Genomic DNA, 20055 nt, shown 5'->3' with positions numbered 1-20055 from the left:
AAGAATGCAGTCATATGTAACAATAAGATTGCTATAAAATGATTAGGAAAAGAAAAATTATTTTGAATAGGAAGCCAGAGATTATGGTTTTAGAGGAAGGTCATGAAGCTGGGCAGTGGGGTCATCATGGAGGCAAGTGCACTTACCCTCTAATAGAGCTTTTTGAAAAGCCAAGAGCATGAGTGTTTATTTCTGTGGTAAGCATGGGCTGCCTCACTCCCAAAGCTTTTTACACTTCAGTGAAATCTGCATCAGAGAAGGAGGGAGGTGTAGCTGCTCCCTAGACCATTTCCTGCATTTGCTTAACTGAGACCTTTTTATCTCCATCTGTAAGAACTGCTTGGGAAAATAAGATAATCTTGAGAGAGTAAGTTGTTGTTAATAAAACTTTCATAATTCTCTTCTTTCTGTCAGATACACTGGGCATCCATGTGCCATTTGGAGAGATGCCAGTCTTGGAGAACAACTGGCACGGTTGTGGCATAGTCGGGAGCTTTATCCATGAGGTTTCACTCAGGAGTGCTGACAACTACTCCTTGAAGACCTTTTTGTCATGATCATAAAAAGCAGTGCCTTTAATGCTCAGTGTGTTCCATGCCATGGTCTGCACAACAGAGCCAAGATCATGGAAGATATCTCAACCCACTGCCCTCATGGAGGATATCAAGGATTCCTCTGCCTCCTTCTCCCTTTTCCTTGAGACAGGACAGAAACAGGGGTGTGTCCTGCACATGCTCTCAAGTGAAAGGGAAAACTGATGCTGAAATTAGAGAAGACTGAGTGAGAAGGGGAGAAAATCACATTCTGTTTAGTGGCTGCAGTGGTTGAAATACTTGTTTGGTGTCATTCCAGCTGAACAGGCAGTGTCCTGAGCCTGCACTCTCCACCAGTGGTTACACTGACTTTCTAGAGCCTCCCTCTTCCTTCTGCAGCTCCACTCTGTTTCTCTCCCCACCCTAACCCTAATCCTTGTCCTGCTTCTGGCCAGGATAGAGTTAATTGCCTCCCTAGCAGCTGGTGCAGTGCCGTGTGTTGCACCCAGTGTGAGGATAATGTTGATAACACGGGGGTGATGTAGTTGCTGCTGAGTAGCGCTTGCCCCAAGTCAAGGACATTCCAGCTTCCCTCTCTCTGCCCTGCCAGCCAGGGGGAGCCCGAGAAGCTGAGGGGGAGAAGCTGGGCAGGACAGGGACTGTCGGAGAGTGCTGGGGTTGTGGCCCTCTCGACAGGCCCATGGCTGCTGCAGCCAGTGACTTTGCCACCACAGTCCCTGTCAGAGGCAGTGCCATTCCTGGACCTAACCATTGCTTCTGCATGTGCTTGAATTCCCTGGGATCTCCTCTGGGTTTCTGAGAGCTGGAGCAACTGGTCCATGTAATCTTAACACATTTCCTGCTGCAGGATGATGCCAAGAAATGCATCTTCTTGGTCCCGTTAGACACTGGAAAAGAATTTTGCCACCTAGCTGGTAGGTTTTAAACACAGATTGAGGAACTGCCCTTGTCTATAGCACTTTGCAAGCTGGCACTTCTGCAAAATCTCCTGCTTCACTTCAGGCAGAGCAGTTCAGCTCTGTCCAGGAGACCTCTTGAAGCCTGGAGTGTCACTGCTTTGGAAACCCTGGTTGTGCTCAGTGGCAGAGACATCAGTGCTAAGTGCCACTGTCATTGTATCTCTTTCCCAGCTCTCAGAGCCACGTTTAATCACATTCCTTGACAGCAAGAGGAAATAGCTGTGCTCGTTTCCTCATGTAAGAGTCACCACGGAGGTGTGGCTCTGCAAGGGAGTACCGCTACTGGCAGCTGCATGACAGAGCAAATAAACCCTCTTGGCAGCAGCAGCTGCACTTTTTTCCTCTCACCATGCAAAACCTCAGCTCCTGTAAGCACTCTGAGGGAGCCCACCAGCATGGCCAGATGTAGAGTAAACCATCAGCTCACGCTCCCTTGCAGGAGTATCAGAAACAGGGAGATGTTTTCCATGGCATTGCAATGCTAGATGATTTTCTCATGGGTCTACCATTGATACAGGAGTTGATGACTTTTAATTTCTGTAGGTCAAGTCCTTTTTAGAAGCAAAAAGCATCTCTTTTAGGAGAAAGAGGAGCTATCTATGGTGGGGGGAAGGGTTGAAAAAGCATTAATACAGCCATCATTTCCAAATTCCTAGTATGCTCTTTTAGGACACAAATGCAAATCCCAAGCTAAGAGATTTCTGACCTTTGAGCTAATAAGAACTGAAGGTACTGCTCCCATTCCCTGGGACAAGTGTACCACTCTTCTAAGAGGAAATAATTAATACAATGTAAAAAATCCCAAAGCCAAACAAAAAGCCCAAACCCCACCCCAAAACAGGAAAGGTGGTGTCCTTACAGGCATGATCACAGCTTCACAGCTTAGGTGGCTTCTTCCTGAGTAACTGCTCAGCTCTTTCAGACTCTCCCCATTTAGTCTGAGCTGCTGTTTCACCATTGTTGCCTCTTTACGTGGCGCAGCTCTGCAAACAGATGAAAGCTGATCCATATTTCAGCTGATTCCTTCTGCTGATTTTTACTTTTGCTTCACTTGCAGCAGATAAACTCAGAAAAAACTGGTGACACTGTGGCCCTTTGCTCTGAGACATTTCCTATATGACAGGAGAGTGATGCACAGCAACACTTACATCCTTCAAGTCATGCCTGTAGTATGGTTTTTAAAAAATTAATATTATACTACAGTTTTTTTAGAAAGGGCATAACAATTTTGAATGTTAAACTCAATAAACAGGGATGAAGTTTCTACAAATGTTTTTTTTTCAGTTTTTGTGCACAAATCAGGACTTGTTCTGGGTCCCCATTCTGTTATCAGTATTGCAAAGGTGCCTCAAAATGAGATTAAAAAAATTTAATTCTGAGTAAGAATGCAATCATATCAAATAACAAGATCATTATTATTATTATTGAACAATTATTACTTCATATTCTGTGTATGCATCTGTCTGTGTGCCAGCAGCTGGAGTGGTGCTGGTTTGGGGACGGGACATGCCTTCCTTTCCTCAGCAGCTGCCAGCCACATGCTTTCACTGACTATTGCACTTCACATCCTTGGAGCACCACTGCTGGGGTGGAAGGACCTGACCTTCCACATTTTCCAGACTTTACCCTTTTATAGGACACTCAGGAGAGGCCTGCCCCTGCTGGGTTGGGTACTTCATGCTGGCAGTATAACACCAACAGAGAGGCTGTGGCCGGTGTCCATATGATTCAGGGCTGCCCTAAAGCCTGTGCTTTTTAAAATGGCGTTAACTTTTGTTAATTTTTAACTTTTGTTAATTGTGTTAACTTTTCATTATCTAGAGCTGCGTTTGCAGCAGTTCCAGATCGCTGCTGTATTTGGTGCCAGACTGGCTCAAGTCAGGAGATGAGAGGGCAGCAGCAGAAACAGGGTCTGGATCCACAGCAGCTCTGGCTTGGCTCCTGCTCGGTGCTCCCCGAGGTACAGCCCCCGCCGAGGCCCAGCCCTGCTGGCAGAAGTGCAGGGACAGCAGCACAAGTGGCTGCTTGGCAATGTCTGATGAGCTTGGAAGTCTTTGGGATGAGCTGCAGCAAGCCACAGGAAAGGTACAGACCAGGACTCCAAGCTGGGAGGCAGGAATACACCAGCTTACCCCAAAAGCCTTTGGCAGCAGATCCAGCAGAAGCCAGGCTGCTGAGGTTCTCCTGCTTCCTGGGGTGATGGAGGGAACACCTGCAGTGTGAAGCAAAGGAAGGATGGGCCCCCTCACCCTCAGCCAGGCAATGCTCTAGCTCATAAGTGTGTGCTTCAGTCAGTTCCTGAGTTAATGAACATGTGGATTGCTGGAGCAACACAATGAAAGATCAGACTAATTTGTCGAAAGTGGATTGAAGCCTGGTTTGACTTTTACATAATAAGCTCATGAAATAAATCTTGATTGAGAGAGCACATTGCTCTGTGAATTTGAGAGACCCAAATAAACAATGGCAATATATGAAATAATTCACTGCTGAAACTGGAATTGCACAATACAGTAGTAACAAAATAGAAAGTGCTTTAACCATGTGGTTGAGAGATCAAGGATAGAAGGAAACAATGGATTGATCAGGAAACTCCCTTAGGAAGTGTATGAACTGCTTCAAAATGAGTCCAGACACAGTCAGCAGATTGGATACAGGCTATGGGTCTGTGCTGAGGCATGCTGGAGTGCTGGGTGCCTCCTCCACACTCCACAGAGCAGTACAGTAAGTGAACATTTGTGTTAACTTTCATTTTGTGGCTCTGCTTTTCTCCTCCCTGAGCAGATTTCCTAAGGTTCCAGGAAGGCTTCAGCTTTGGCCAAGGCAATGGGCAAGGACCAAATATGAGGAAGTCCTGCTGGCAGCTCCTTTGGCACTGAAACACTGGCACTTCAAGGAATGACAACAGTCACTGACAGCTGCTCCAAGGCCACACTGAGCTCTTGCATCTTGGCACACGTGATCGGTTCAGAAGCATGGATGCACCAACATGACAGCACCAGGGCTGTACTGCACAGGAAATGTGTTATGTGGTTTCGGCCAAATTCCATCTAAATATGTCCTTCTTAATGGCAGACTTGATAGAAGCCCATATTTAAGGACAGTGAATTCCTCTTATTTCTACAGATGATCACAGATAATTTGGCAAATACACCTTAATGGTGTTGCGAAAGATTTCTTGCTTCTCTCTGTTTTGTTCTACTTTTGGTTTGAGTGGGATTTCATTATCCAGTGAGAATGGGCATTTTTACAAATAAAAACAAGTGGACAAAACAAGAGCTGTAGAAATGGAAACATTCTGTCTCAGAATAAGAGCGGTACTATTTGAACAGCCAGCCACCATCACCACTGGTAGTCTGTCACCAAGATCTCAGTAACCAAAGTATGTTGCTGTAATTACCAGTGTTGAAGTAAGAATCTAATTGGTTTTAAATTTTATTTTTTTTAAGTAACCGGATTACTTCTCATCATTCAAAAGGATGAAGTATCTTAAAACACTTGTTGACTTTTGGGAAGCAATAAATAAGAGAATCAATGACAGAAATTCAAAATTAACTTCCCAAATATGTGTTTGTTTTTCAAGATTAAAAGGTGTGGAAATACAATCAAGGAAAATTACTTGAACTTGGTTAAGAATGAATCAGTTTGATTTTTAAGTGCTTGGGACAAGTATATCTAAAGAACTGTATTACTCTCCCAAAAAGGCAAAATACCCAGTCAAGGTAATCCTCCAGTTAAGCAGATTGGGAAGAAAGCATTGAGAGACGGTAATGCCAGCAGGTACCAGGCACCATAGCACCTGCTCGAGTCTAACCAGGTCTCCTTTAAAAAAAAAAAAGTAAAATATGTTGCAATGCCAAAGAAATTATTTAAAGTAAACAAAATGAAATCAGTTTTTTTATTTCCCCCTCTTGCAACTCACAACTTTTTGTGACTGAGGCTGCTGTTTTATGGGATTTGGAGCTGAAGAGCCAGCCAGATTTTCTAAACATCAAGACAGCAACTGTAGGGTCTACAGTGTAAACAGGAGCATAATTTTAAGTATTCAATGTTTGTAACACAAATGTCCTCTGATAAATTCTCCCCCTGCTGAAGCAGAATGATTATCAGACCAGTGATGGAGAAGATACTAGATGGAAAAATATTGACTGCAATGGACTGCAAACTTCACTTCCAGAAGTGACAGTCCTCTGTTGGAGCAGGGAGATTTGTAGGTGTTTGGTACTCTTGAAGTCAAAGCAGAGATGTCAAGTGACATGCCTAGGAAATAACCTTTGAAGATACTCCTTTGGAAAAACATGGAGCTGAAGTTCCAGCCCACAGCCTTGAATGATGGCAGATTTTCACCAACTTCTCAGCAGTTCCTGCCAAGATGTCTGCTTTTATTTGGTAGAAAATTCACAACTTCAGCAGGTGAGCAGACTGACTGAGCAATGAGCAACTCAGTCACAAATCTCCAAGTCAAACTGAAAATTAAATCCTGGAGTTATCTCTAACTGTAACAATAAATCAGAGGGTTTATAAAAAGAAGCTTGAGCAATACTGCATTTGTGCTGCAATTTCCCAAATTCTTGATGCAGCTGTTAATAACCAGAATTTTACTGTTTCTAACATGTTGTAAAGGAATAAAACTGCTCATGAAGTTGAAAGGCAGTGACTTAAATATCCCAATGGAGCCTCAGACAATAAAAGGGTATTTAAAAGAAACCATTATCATAGCTCAACACGTATTAAAACAGTCTCTTTATTGTGGCTTTTTTTTCTCTTTACCTGACAGTGTTATTTCTTAAGAATAAATATTAACAGGTGAAAGTATCTCTGCTGAGCCTGCATTTTCACATTCCTTGTAGCAGAAGGACCATCATAACCAATTCCTTCCACGGCTGTTTGTTTCCCTGCCCCACCCTGCTCCTTCTTGCTGGGCAGCACACCAACCTGCAAGGCCACACTGCCCTCCAGAGGAGCTACCTGCCCAAGTGGGAGTCACCACTTCCCATCTTCTACATCCTGGATGTTGCCAGCAGCAACCACTGGGCTTCAGTAAGGCTCTTCCCAGCTCATCTCCATCTCTGCACAATCTGTGAGTTGTTCAAAACCTTCTGCAGAGCTAAAATAAGGAACGGGTTTGACAGAAAAATAACTTCTTTTAAGACTGGCTGGTTTTTGCTTGAGTCCATTCAACATGTAACCTAGCAAACATCATGATGTGCAAACAGTGGAGAAGGAGAAGTGAGAGCAGGAATAATGTCTCACAATAAATGCTGCGGCCATATGCACCCTTACACAACCAGCCATCTGGGGACTTGAGCTGAACTGCTGTACTTTGCCCCACAGCAGAACTGGAGCACTGGATTAAAAAAAAAAAAGCATCTAAGCAGTAACTAACAGCTGAGGTGGTAGCACCTTTAGCAGCTGCAGTCATTTTGGAAATGGACTTGTGACTATCCCCTAAACCACAGATACCTTAAAAGCTGATGTTACCCTGAGCTAGGAAAGGTTTACTCTTTTGTTTTTCTATTCTCAGAGCATTTTGGACTGAGGAAGATGAAATAAAACCCACATTTAAGGAAATTATACCGGTAGATGAAGATCATAAAGTTTTAAAATGGGCAGCACTAAAATAATTCCATAAGATGTTATTTTTTACCTCAAAAGACTTCTGTATTTTGAAGTCAATTGATTTTAAACCTATTCCTCTAATAAAAAAAGAGATAATAAAATCAGTATCACTTACATAAACTTTACAATAATGGTTACATTATAATAAGCTGTGAAAAAACCTAGTATGTAGAGATTTTTATGCTAAATCCACCTCAAGTTTTAGTAAGCTCTTTGTTCACCTGTGTGATGGAGGTTTTAGTCTGATAACAGAATACATTACTTGGCTTTTAAACTGATTCAGCAAGAGCTCATCCAAGAAGACCGAACACCAACAACCTTTCACCTTCAACTCAATAAATCATATCCCATTTAATTCAGTTTTTATTCAATGAAATGATGTATAAAAACTTACAAATCTGAGAACTTAACTATACACAAAAAGATGATATTCAGTTTAAACGTATACACAGAGAAGAGCTGTGGTTTGTGACTTGCCCTCTCCCACCCCTCCCCCCAAACACACACTGTCTCCATTTATGATGGGGCACTTTTTCTGTCCACTTAGACCTTCTGTTGGCCCAGTAATTGCTCAGAGGGCTTCAATGCTGCTGTCAGTTTAGGTTTTTAGGCTACCAGCAAAAAATCTGGGCATCTATATAAAATAATAAAAATCAACAACTTGATTTTTAACACAAAGATGCAGTACTACCATCAGCAGTAACTAAAACTACAGAATTCACCCTTTCAGTTTTTGCAGGCTTTGTCTTGGCTTTCAAAATAACAGGACTCTCATAGAGTAGAATTTCCCAGCCAGCACTACAGATTCATTTTAAAACAACCATGATCACCTGTTGCTAGAACACCGCTTTTCCTTCCTCTTAACTCATGCCATTAGACCAAATGAAATCATGGACATTCCTTGCCTGAGTAAGGGAATAAAGCTTTTTCTCTCTCCTTTCATCCAGAATGACTCAAAGCTCTGTATAGCTAACAACACACACATGTGCTGCACTAACAATGGTGCAGTGCTCACCAGTATGCCACTTCTCTAGTTTCCTTGGTAGCTTGGGTGACAACACTTACCTATTGGCTTCTCTTCAACAGGTCAATAAAAATGCACACAGCTCAGGACGTTTCAAATTTGGCTAAAAGCGACCTGTGCAATGACTAGCTTTGTCAAACAACTAAAAGACATTCCAGGCTGAATCTGAGAGCAGACGGCCAGTTACTTCAAAAGGATGTGTGCATTTATTTACCTGTACCAAATATACACACAGATACTTTATATATATATAAATCTTTATACATATACAGTATTTATAAATATATATATATATAAAGATTGCCATCACATTACTATTACAGCTACTTAAGTCAGAATTTGACTAAGTAACGACTTTGCTTGACTCTGAAACAGATACCCAAAGGCATACTTGAAGGAAAACATAAGGCTAAAAAAAACCCAACACCTTCAGCTCTTTTTAACTCAATGAACAGAGATTTCTGCATTCCTTGAGGAAAAGTTCTGAGGGCTTAGGTTATAACCTTAATCAACTTGCACGCGGACTTGTAAAGAGCAAGGTGTTTAATCTGCCAGATCTCAAAATGCCTTCTACCAGGGAAACTAAAATACACATATCCTTTGCTTACCAAACTGATACTCTGTTTCTCATTACACTCATCATCGTATCTAAATACACCTTTAAGCAATCTAAATTTTGTTTAAAATCTATTAAATTTGGAATAACTAATACTATCAACATAGTTAGCTGGATTGTTTTTTCACATGTTCCTTTGTATTAAAATCAATTTTGTTGTGGTTTGATGCAAGAGCTTTTTGTTTGTTTTGGTGGGAGAGGCAAAGTCCAATTTCCTTAATGTGCCAGTACAGTTCTGGTTGCTGAAGACAAAGGGTAGGAAGGAGGTTGCTGGAAAAGATGGTAGGGGTAAGTGAGGTAAGAGGTAGGGGGAGGAAAAAATTGATTTAATAAAAAATGAGTAAAGAAACTTTAAAAAATTGATATAGGTTTCACATTCAGTCTAACAACACTGCTTCCTGCTCCTTTTTGATGGAGGCTAACACTGCATTATCAGTCTCTGTGGCTTCTGTGTCCCCACCACCTAACAGAATGGAGCGATCTTCTTCTAGCGTAAAGACAGAGTTTTGATTTTGGCACGAATGTTTGACTACTTCATTGGGAGTTGAAAAAGTTTTGTCACACAAGTTACATTTGTAGGGCTTGTTCGTCTGTACTAGCATGTTGTCCATTTGACTGCCTTCTTCAAAAGTACAGAGCTCCAGAGTCTGTTTATCCACCATCGTGTACGTGTCCATGCTCTGGTTTAGGCATACGTGTCTGGCAGCCTGGTTAGCCCTACAAAAGCTTTTGTCACAAGTGCTACACTTGAAGGGCTTGCCCGTGTGTATGTACATGTGCTCCCTCCAGTGGCTTTTCTGAATAAATTTGCGACCACAAATGGAACATTCGTATTTCCGTCTCTTTACCTCCCTCTCTTGATCTGCCTGCTCCAGGTTGTCAATATCTGCAATATCGGATGGGGGAGGTGTCTCTGACTGCTGCTGCCCATCAATTATTGGGGAGTCTGAGATCTGCTGCAGCTCGCTGTCACTAATCATCCCCGCTTCAGGCACTTCCATGGCATCTTTATCAGCTGTGTTGTTACAGAGAGACAAAGAAATATTACTTTCTCCCTGCTGGCTAGATGTGAAGGGAACTCCCGTGTGGATCTGCAGGTGCTCCCGCAAGCTGCTGCGCAGGTTGAACCGGCGACCACAGAGGTGACAGGCATAGTATTTTGGGAAGCTTCCGTTCCTTTTCATAATGCTTGGCTTGACGTGTGCTATTGTGAGAGAGGCAGGCTGTTCATCTGAAGAAGATGCTTCCATATTGGCCTCTTCTCCCGAAGGTGAATTATTACCAGCAGCAGATACCAATTCCGGAGATAGAGAAGATGGCAATGGGTCAGAAGCAGACATATTTGTCCGGGTCACTTGTGGCAGATTTGCACCCAACTGCGAGAGCTGCGAGCCTTCAGAAGCCTGCTCTTGGCTCATCCGGGATGTCTGAGGCCGTGGTTCTCGCCCAAGTTTGTCGGTCGCTGACGTAACCTTAGTGGGATGCCTTATCTGGTGATCTGCAATCTGAATGCCATATAATGAAGATGCTAATGGAAAGACCTGATCCGGGTGAGAAAAAGTTCCCTGACTTGCAAGGCTGGCCTCTTGAATTAGTGGATATGCATGCAGAAACTTTATTCCCTGTTCTAGTCGAACTGGGTCAATGAGCTGTGGTGCCATCTTCCCAGTGTACATCAAATGCAAGAGATAACTGAAGATATCTGGCTGTATGTCGGTCGCTTTCAAACGGACACATTCACTGAAAGGTGAAACAAAATTTATAAATAAGACAGAAGGAAAATACTTTTTCCCAGTTCTAGATTATTCAAGCCTTGATAAAAATAGGAGGTTTCTACTTAAATTCAAAAGACAGAATCTGCAATAAATATTAAGGGAAATGCTTTACTGTGAAAGAGCTAATCTTAGGAGCTACTTGAAAGATGACTTCTTTCCTCAGTGAAGTAACTGGCTTGAAAGAAAAGCAGTCCCATTGAGACTGATACCATTTTAAACTGCTGTTATGTTGTAAGTGTGTTGTCACATATTAATATACTTTGTAAACTGCAAAGACATTTTCCCCCTTTTCTTGACTGGATTCAAACACATCTGTAACTAAATTACAACCTGCTAGCGTGGGACTCTAAATTCACAGTCCAATAAATTTTTCTCAGTATTTAGCCCTGAAAACACCTAATTCATCTGGCACTTGCCTGCTGGGCTTCTATGTCCTACTAGGGTTTATAGCTACAGTTCTGCAAATGTGTGATATTACGTTGTCCCAAGTGCATTATGATCCAGAAACCATGCAGTACAGAGTTTGAATTCACCCGGGAATCTGATGCAACAGGTGTAACCCCTGGAAATCCAGGTTTCTTACACAGCAGAACAGCAGATTTTTTTCCTTGAAGAGGGAGGGAGAAACAACAGCACCAGTAGACTGCCTGGTCAGCCTAGCAGTCCCTTGATTAGAGCACTCAAAGGGAGATGCTTTAGCTGTGATCCCCTCTTCAGCCCAAGAGGACTGAAACCAACACCACCCTCCAGCTCAGTGTGCCCTATGCAGAAACCTTTATGATGCTCTGGACTGAGACAGCAACCACTGCTCTAGCTAAGGCTGTATCTCTGTGCAGAAACTAAGGCAAGGTTCACAGAAGAAGAAAGAAAACAGGGAACATCTTTGTGAGGTCAGTTAGCTAACAGGAGAGGAACTGGGATTCTAATTATTTTTCATAAGTATTTGTAGCTCCTCCATTAAAAACATTCATAAATAAACCACAGAAATTCAGAAATGGACATGATTGCGTGCTGTGGTCTGAATGCTCTAATGACAGTAGGCTACCAAGCTGAGGAGGAAATTATAGCCAATTCTTCCATTTCTTGAGGTGCACCCTTCTTGAGCTTTCTCTGTGACCGCTTCTGAATTCAGATGTATGACTCAAAAGTAAACTTGCAATGCTGTCTTTCAAAGATGACTGTGTGCTCTTGATGGAGCATCAAGACTGATAACATCTGCCTGCAGTCCTGTTTCAGAAGTGCAAATGCATTTCTGTCCTAGCTGTTCACTTCTGGCTAAGAACTCTTAGCCAAAGAGTTAAGTGTGAATCACTTAACAAACTTTTTGAGTTAGTTCAAGTATTTTGGAAAAAGACCAAAAAATCTTTGAAGTGGTCTCACACTCTTGTGATCTTTTCAATAATTTCCTCAATGTAAGCCTGTGGTACAGAAATAATAAAAAAAAAAACACTGAAAGAAAAGGACCACAAATCCCCTTATTTTCCACCATTACATAGTATTCTATTATTTAATTGACAAACTGCAAAGAAATGAAACACATATACTTCTTTTGTAAGTTTATTTCTCAAAACCTCCTAGCAAGTACTTATTGGATTGTATATAACATTGCACAAATGTCAAGAACAGTGTCAAGACAGAGTAGAAGACAGTGAGTGGGGGAAGGAAAGTGCAGGAGAGAAGACAGGATCCTTGAAGTATTCAATTGTAAAAATTCAATTTTCTATGTTTTTTTAAGGCTAAAAAACTTGTGCTAAATTATAAAATTAGTGTTACTGAATCACAGTTCAACTTTAATATGTTTGAAAGTGAGGTTCTAGTTTGCAGTTAAGACTGTTTGCAGTTAAGACACTCTTTATGTCATAACAAGAAGCAAAAAGAACATTTTTTTGCTAGACTCCCTTAACTTAGTTAACTGAACAACATTTAAACGGTGAACCTTTTTAGAGTTACCTGGTTTGATGAACAAACAACATCTTGAAGTAGTTGGAGAAAGAAGCGAGGACAGATTTGTGTGCCTTGAAGTAGACATCCCCAATGGCAACTGTGCAGTCACACAGGAAACCGAACTCTCTCTGAGCATTTAGCTGCTGCAGCAGAATAAGTCCATGGTTGGCCAAATCCATTTTTTTACACTCTGAAAAGCAAATGACTTGCATGTAAAACTTTATAGTAGATGCACAGATGCAACAGTAGCTGTCTCTTAATAAATATTTTCTCCAATATCCAGATGCCATACTTTAGTAACACATCTTAATCCCAAGTTACTGCATAAAAGATACCTTACACATAGGCAAGGATTTCTCTTTCATGATGGGATATGCAATTCACAAAGGTGTGAGTGATTTGCCAAGGCTTAAAGAGTAAAGGAGAACCAGGACCAAAGTGTTCTGGAAAGGCATGGTGTGGGTACTCAGGTACAGATATATAAATAGCTAAGGAAGAGGAAGATATATTAACAAGTAGTAAAAACACCTATACAGAGTGGGAAAAAGAAAGTGTTTTGGTTGCCACTTGTCTGCTCAAATAGGAAACCTGATCTTCCTTTCTCACGGCAGTCACTCTCACCCATACAAGTGGGAGTGACACAACCCAATGAAAGACAAGTTAGACACTTATAACCTGGAATTTCAGTCTCTGTATATCTTTTACCTAAAAGTTATGAGTCCATCCAGCTGAATCCAAGGCCAGCATTAAATAACTGAACATTTGTGATGGTTATGCCCTCTCCTGGGAAATACCAGAAACATACCTGAATCTTCCCAGGCCCAAACAGTGAATTCATTCTAGGTATTGGCAAGCCCTCTGGACTAACAAGGAGGGGCCAACCTTTTCACCTAATAACTAGTGGTCTACTTATTGAGACCAGTCACAACAGCATTTTTAAGAAGTCTGCATGCCTAGAAAATCAAGAAACTCAAAGGGTAGGAGGTGCAGTTCTGTCCATGGCTGGCCACTGGCCACCCACCAGGCAGGATAACCAATGGTGAAATGTGGCACTGACCCAAGCCCCCCTAGGCCAGGGCTTCCACTGCCCCTCACCCTCCTGGGCACCTCCTTGTACCAGATACTGGAGGCTGCCCACAAAGAACTACCTAAGAGCTTTAAACTTTTTCTCAAAGATTCAAGGGAATTTTTGCCTTGGAAGCAAAAATTGGTAACTTTGGGGGAAAAAAATACAAAGGAAAACACATCAGGACAGGTACCCATGGTTGGTTGGATGGATGAATAAAGGGCTAGTAAGATCAGCGAGTGGAAACAAACTTAATCAAAGCAAATAGAGCCCTGGGCAAAGTGAAAGTATGAAGCAATGTAAATCTGTACATAAACATATAAAAAAACAAGAGAAGCCAACAAAATTCCTGGCTATGTAAAGCCCAGAACAGAAACAGAACTGAACAGAAAGAGAAGGTGAAACTAGAAGTTGATCAAAAAGTTTATAAAAGTCTTGGGTGTTTTCCCTTCTAAACTTAACAGCAAGTTATCAGAATTTAAGTCAGGTTCAAGCAGCTAGTTTCTTTTATACAGTAAGAGCATGGCTTTTTGGGAAAGAGAACAGAAATGTATTCCACATATACCAGTATGTTTAGTCACTGGAGAAGCAAATATTTCTACTTGCTAGACAGGGAAGAACTCCTTTGTATTTAAAGAAATAACCAGGCTGACCAAATGCATTCCCATTCACATCAGATCAGAACTCACTGGAGACAGGGGTGTAAAGACAAAGAAAGAAATACAGTGTAAGATACAGCAGTTAATAAGAGAAAAAGAAGCTAGGTTTCAGCTCTCTTTAGGTACGTATTTTCCTCCCTCAACTAATACTTGGATAACTAAGTTTGTACATACAATATGCTAAGATTCTCTCTCTCCACAAGAGGGAATACTCTCTGTCAGCAGGAACAAAGATCACTCTTGGTGTTATTTAATCCTGCAAGATGCCCCATGTGTGTGATGTTACAGAAAACTTGCTAGATTTTTTTTTACCTTTAATTTTGATTATTAATGTCTTCTACATTTTTAAAATTCAGTCTGGCTAGCACTTGGATAACAAAACTTGCCAAGCAGAGCAAACCACTGATGTGAAGGCACTTCAAGCCAGACAAGCATTCTTTCTAGTTATTACCGTCCTAAAGTGTGTTTAGTTTGGAGCTTCACTCTTACCCCGAACAGCAAGCCCTTCCTTAAAGACCTGAATTGAACTTTAAAAAAAATGATACATGTGCACAACATAGTGTTTTGCATGTATCTGGATGATATCTAAACGCTCTAGCTAAAAGCACCGCAGTAATTACACTCTAAGGAAATGACAGGGCAGATGAAAAGAGCGAGGAAAGCACTTTGCACATTATAGGTATGCGTGCGCTCAGGAATTTTACCCTTAGCTAAACGAAGCGGTGATTAACATTGGCAAGGCCGTTTTTCGGTGCTGACCGATTCAAGAAGCGTGTGAAATACTTCTGGCGCTGAAAGCCCGTGGGGATAGTGCCTCTCTGGCCGGCCCCGCTCCGCCGCGGCTTTGCAAGTTACCTAATCCGTTCGGCGCTGGCTGAGCCGCCGCGCGGGGCCGAGCCCGTTCGGGCAGGACGCTCGCTCCGGAGACCCCGCAGGGACCCGGGGGCGGCACAAGCCCAGGATAACACCGGGGAAGCGCCGGTACCGCACCGCGGGACTGGGCCGGGTACGGGCAGCTAACGGGGCTGGCAGGGAGCAGCTCGGGCACGGCGCTGCCTGCTCCGCCCTCGCACCCCGGGCAGCGAACCTCGACAGCACCGAGCCCGCGGCGCTGCTCCCGCTCCGACGGCAGAGGGCACCGGCGCGGCCCCGGCCGCTCAGAGACGCGCCGCGCCTCCCGCAGCGGCAGCAGGGGCCCGCTCGGCCTTCGCCCTCAGCCCGGGCGGCGGGCGGGGATCCGTGATGGGCCTTCCGTGCCTCCCACCCCCCCGGGGCGCTCCCGCCTTGTCCGGGTCGGGGGCGTGTCCGGCCGCGCGCCCGCTCCATGCCCGGAGCACGCTCGGCCCCAGTGCGGGAGCGGACGGCGCCCTCCCATTGGCCGCCGGGGCGGAAGGCCGGGCGGCCGCGCGCCGCTCTCACTGGCTGCGCCCCGTCCCTCCCTCCTCCCGCTGGCCCCGCCCACTCCCCCCGCGCACGCCACGCGCGCACGGACGGGACGGAGACGGCGCGCGAGACGCAGCGCGAGCGGAGCCGCCAGGGCGCGCGAGACGGGAAGAGCCGCCGCCGCCGCCGCCGCCAGGGCCGGCCCATCCCAACCCGCCGGGGGGGGGCGGGGGACAGGCGGGGCCGCCCCGCCCCGCGCGCGCCGGATCCCGCTGCTGCTGCTGCTGCCGCCGCCACCGCCGCCGAAGGGGGCGGGAGGGAGGCAGCGCGGGCCTCAACCGGCCGAGCCGAGCCCCGCGCCGGGTGGCACCGGCTCCCCCGGCCTCCTCCCTCTCTTCCTCTCTCTCCGCGACCCACCCACTCCCCTCCAGCTCGGTCCGGCCCTCCCTTCCCTTCGGTGCGCACCCATCCCCCCCTCCCCCCATACCGTGTCCCGGATGGAGCCGCCCGGCCCGGCCCGGTCCGGTCCGGCGGGGTTTCACCGGGCGGTTCCACCTCCCGCCCCGCAAGCCCCTTGGCCCGCTCGGACCCAGCGGGGCCCGGGGAGCCCCTCACACACAATGCGGAGGTAGGGCCGAGCAGGCCCCGCCGCGCCCCCGCCGCCGCCGCCTCAGCCCGGGCCGCGGCCGGCGCGACGGGGCCGGGCGCACGTGCGGGCGGCGGGGCCGGGCTGCCCCGCGGGGCGGGCGCGGCGCGGCCGGTGCTCGCTCACCTGGGGGGCGTGGGGGCCGCCGGGTGGCGCCGCGCGGGGGCCGCCGCCGTCTCCGCGCCCGGCAGCAGCAACAACGGAGTCAGCGCGGCGGCGGCGGCGGCGGCTTTTCCTGTCCGGTTACGTTCGGGTCACATGACCGGGAGCGGAGCACAGAGGCTGCGGCGAGGAGCCCCCGCCGTGGGGGAGGGGAGGCGGCGAGCGCTGTGGCGGCAGCGGGAGACACCCAGCCCCCGCCCCTCCCTCCGCGCCCGCCCCACCGCCGGCACCGGGAACGGGAGCGGCCTTCCCGCCTTCCGGGCACCCCCGGGGCAGAGCCAGTGCTCCCGTCCTAGCGAGGCGCGCTGCCCCTTTAAAACTCCCGGGCGGCGGAGGCCGGTGTACCCCCCCCGTACCCCCCTCCGCCTCCAGCGCTGCGGGATAACGGGGATCGTGGCGGCGTGCGGGGATGGGATGGGGCGGTGCGGTGCTGTGCTGTGCTGTGCTATGCCATGCAGCGCCGCGCCCGCCGCCGCCTTCCCGGCGCCCGTCCGGCCTCGCCGTGGCGGCAGAGGCTGCTCGGTGCCGCCGCCGGGGGGCCCCGAGCGGCTCCGGCCGGGCGGTGCTTGGCGGCGGGTGTGGGATGGAGGGATGGATGCCGCCCGGTGCTGCCCTCGCGCTCGCTGCCGGGGAGGAGTGACGGGCGCAGGTGCGTCCCGGCGCTTCCCGCGGAGTCGCCGGGGATGTGGGAGACGGGGACGGGCCGGCAGCGGCGGGACGCCGTGTACCGGGCCTATCGGGCACGAACTCTGAGAGCCGGTGCCCTCCTCCGCGTCACCCTGGCTGCTCTCCAGGTGTCATTTATAGCAAATCTCGCTCCGGTGCGTCGGGAAGGGGACCAGTCTCTGTGAAACTGCCCTGGGCACGCCGTGGCTGAGCTGTCAAATGGCAGGTTACAAGTTCAGTTGTCACAAAGTGATAGAGAGTACAAACGTGGAAAGGTTGGGTCTGCTTGCGGTCTGTTCAGCTGGACGCAGATTATTTGAAACGGGTATTCTTAACTTGCCTTTTTAAGGGATGATATAGTGCCCTATGTAAAAATCACATCTGCAGCTTCCTACAGTGGCAGATCTGGTTGTGGTGGAGTGCAGAGGGAAGGTGGCTGTAGCAAGGCCTCGTTTTATTCAAATCCAAGGCATGCTGTAGAATAATACATGGATGCTTAAAAAACTGCATGCAGAAATACACCAACAGACATACATGGAAAAAAAATGTCAGTCTTGCAGAAGTTACTAAGAGCTGATAGCGTGGAGCAGGGATGCTGTCTTCTACAAGAGGCTGGGAGGCCCTTGGATGTGCTATCTCCAGGCAGGGAATCAATCCAGGGACAGCCTGGATTCATCTGCTAAGGAGAGCAGTGGCATGGACCGAACCATTTTCAGAGAGAAATTTTGTTGAAGACCTTGTGGGAAGATGTTTGGCCAGCAATAGGTAAAGGGGGTTCCTTTGCACCCCCTGCCCTGGAGCCCTGCTCCTGCTGTCCTCCAGTGTGCTTTTCGTTGTTCATGGGGAACAGCATATGCTGCAATGCCAACTGTCTGAATTAGGTCCAGGTGATTATTACCTTTTTCAGGGTACTTATTTAAGCAAGCATTTAGGGGCCTAGCTGTACTTGGGATGTTGTTTCCATGGTAATTAAATAAGATATACTATGGAAAAAAAGGCCCAAACTTTGAACTTTGCATCTTGACAGCAGGTGTGCTGATGGGGAGAAGGAGTCTTGTATCTTGTCTGGTTTGTAGGTCCGCAGATGACTGCAGCCATTCCAGACTGTTGTTACTTCTACAGGATCTAAATTGATAAAGGATTAGACAAGTTTTATGTGAGTCTGTCTGTCTAAGCCATCTCCCACTGAAATTAATGGATGTCTTGATAGGCACAGCTTGAGTCTTTGCATCAAATAGCTCATGAATAATAATTTATTTACCCAACTTAAACTGCATTTGAAAAGTGCAGGGTTTTAAGACTAGTGAAGTCTTTAAAAAACCCAACAAACCAACCCCCAAACCCAACAACTTTTAATTTAAATGGAGCTGAAAGCTGTCTGCTGCTGTTCCAGTACTTAGAATAAAGCATCTGAACAGAACCTAATATTTAAGACCCATCTCAAATAGCTGAGATCTTAAAAACATGTCCATTGTAGTTTGGCACAACTCTCTGAGTTCTGCTATGTGAGCATGTGGCAGAAAGTTTATAGAGTGTATTTAACCAGTCTACTTGGCAATTTTTCCCCTGAATGGTTTCCCTTGCATTTCAGTTTTGCAAGCTAAATACAAAATAAAGAGAGTAGATGGGCACTTGAACTCAAGTTGCTTAGTGTTTGATGATCTGTCTCATTCTCCTGGAAGATGTTGAAAAAGTGATATATTTTTTAATTTACTGAGTGGGCTACTTAGGAAAACCAGTGTGTTTCTGGCAGATATCTGGCAGGCTTTTGGGCCTCTTTTTCTCTTTTATGCTGCACTTGCTTACTTGTGTGTTGGCATTTGTGTGGGATTCTCCTCTGTGCTGTCTCTGAAACTGGAGAAAAATTAACTTAGCTATGGTTTATTTGTATTATTAACAGCTCATAATTCAGCTGTAAATATCCTTTATTTGGACTGAAATACTTGAATCCAGCAATAATGCAGTTTCTAATCCTGTTGGATTCAAGGCCTGTTGGAATCTGTAGAAAGATGTGTTGAGTGTAATGTTGCCAAACTTCAGACCTTCAGTACTGACTGACACCTGAGACGTGTCACCTGTGTCGCAGGGAGTGATAAGCATTCACCTGATGAATTTGGGACACTTAACTTATCAGGTGAATCTAAAATTTTACTTTATCTCTTCTTCAGATTTTTGGGTTTGTTTGTTTCTTAGGTTACAATCCATGCACCTGAAATAGTAATAAAAATGTATCCATGTCTCACTAAGTGCATTACTGTGCTTTTAGGTTTTATGTACTGGCTTTTCCTCTTGAGTTTCTAGAGGTACTTGATTAGGGTTTCTTTCCCACTTTTATGACTTTTTGAAAGGACTGTTCAGAATGTTTGAGATTGTGCCCAGATGTGTGTAGCACTTTCTTAGGTGTGATGCTGTTGATGACAGGATCAGTCCCTAGGTTTTGGGTTTTACTTCAGTCTGCATGTACTTGGATTAGAGTTAGCATTTTGTCTAAGATCATATTTTACATTGTAAATGAGCATGCTGCTGATGATACAAGTGTTAATAGGATGACGGAAGTGTCTGCTAATCTGAGTAAAAAGTCACTTGAGCAGTGGGAGGAACTTGATCCAGTCTCAAGTCCTGTAAGTGTGTCTTCTTGAATGAGTTCAGTTGAAATCTGGAGTGGAATAGCAGATTTTTTTATTGCTATAGTCAAAACCTCAACAGCTCTAATGATGTTAATTAGTCTCAAAGTGCTAAGATTTTTTGTGAGTTTTCAAATTTCTCAGCATTTTTGAAAAATAACAGAGCAGAGTCGCTGTTTTGAAGAGCTCTTTGCTCACTGCTCCCTGCAGCACAGCTGACACACTCCCAGAGGAGTAGAAGCTACGGGGATCTGGGAGTTGCATGTCCTAGGCAATGCGTGGGAATTGTTCCCTGAAGGTGTGGGACCCTATTTCACATGGGTACAACTGTAGTAAACCAAGAGTTTATGTCAATGCT

General features: G+C 45.7%; 1 protein-coding gene across 4 annotated transcripts; it reads right to left on the bottom strand.

Annotated features, from left to right (window-relative positions):
- Nucleotides 1-6031: 6031 nt before the first annotated feature.
- Nucleotides 6032-16496, bottom strand: ZBTB2 (zinc finger and BTB domain containing 2). Of its 4 annotated transcripts, none has more exons than XM_050972686.1 (3): nucleotides 16372-16496; nucleotides 12498-12681; nucleotides 6032-10512 (listed from the first exon to the last, which is right to left on the bottom strand). In XM_050972686.1, exons 2-3 carry the CDS (start codon nucleotides 12668-12670, stop codon nucleotides 9150-9152), a joined length of 1536 nt encoding a protein of 511 aa, XP_050828643.1. In that variant the 5' UTR covers nucleotides 12671-12681; nucleotides 16372-16496; the 3' UTR covers nucleotides 6032-9149. The 4 variants fall into 4 exon arrangements, with proteins under 4 accessions (XP_050828643.1, XP_050828644.1, XP_030092077.1 ...); XM_050972687.1 differs by lacking the exon at nucleotides 16372-16496 and adding an exon at nucleotides 16087-16107; XM_030236217.2 differs by lacking the exon at nucleotides 16372-16496 and adding an exon at nucleotides 14976-15282.
- Between the last annotated feature and the right edge of the window lie 3559 nt (nucleotides 16497-20055).

The sequence above is a fragment of the Serinus canaria genome, chromosome 3 (assembly GCF_022539315.1).
Source record: "Serinus canaria isolate serCan28SL12 chromosome 3, serCan2020, whole genome shotgun sequence".
Lineage (NCBI taxonomy): Eukaryota > Metazoa > Chordata > Aves > Passeriformes > Fringillidae > Serinus > Serinus canaria.
This window is presented reverse-complemented; position numbering and strand designations above follow the sequence as displayed.

Excerpts from the sequence above, each read along its gene's own strand:
- ZBTB2 (XM_050972686.1), bottom strand. The coding sequence starts at position 12,670 with ATGGATTTGGCCAACCATGGACTTATTCTGCTGCAGCAGCTAAATGCT. Across the intron at positions 10,513-12,497 it reads TTGTTTGTTCATCAAACCAG|TGAATGTGTCCGTTTGAAAG; the intron begins GTAACTCTAAAA and ends TTCACCTTTCAG.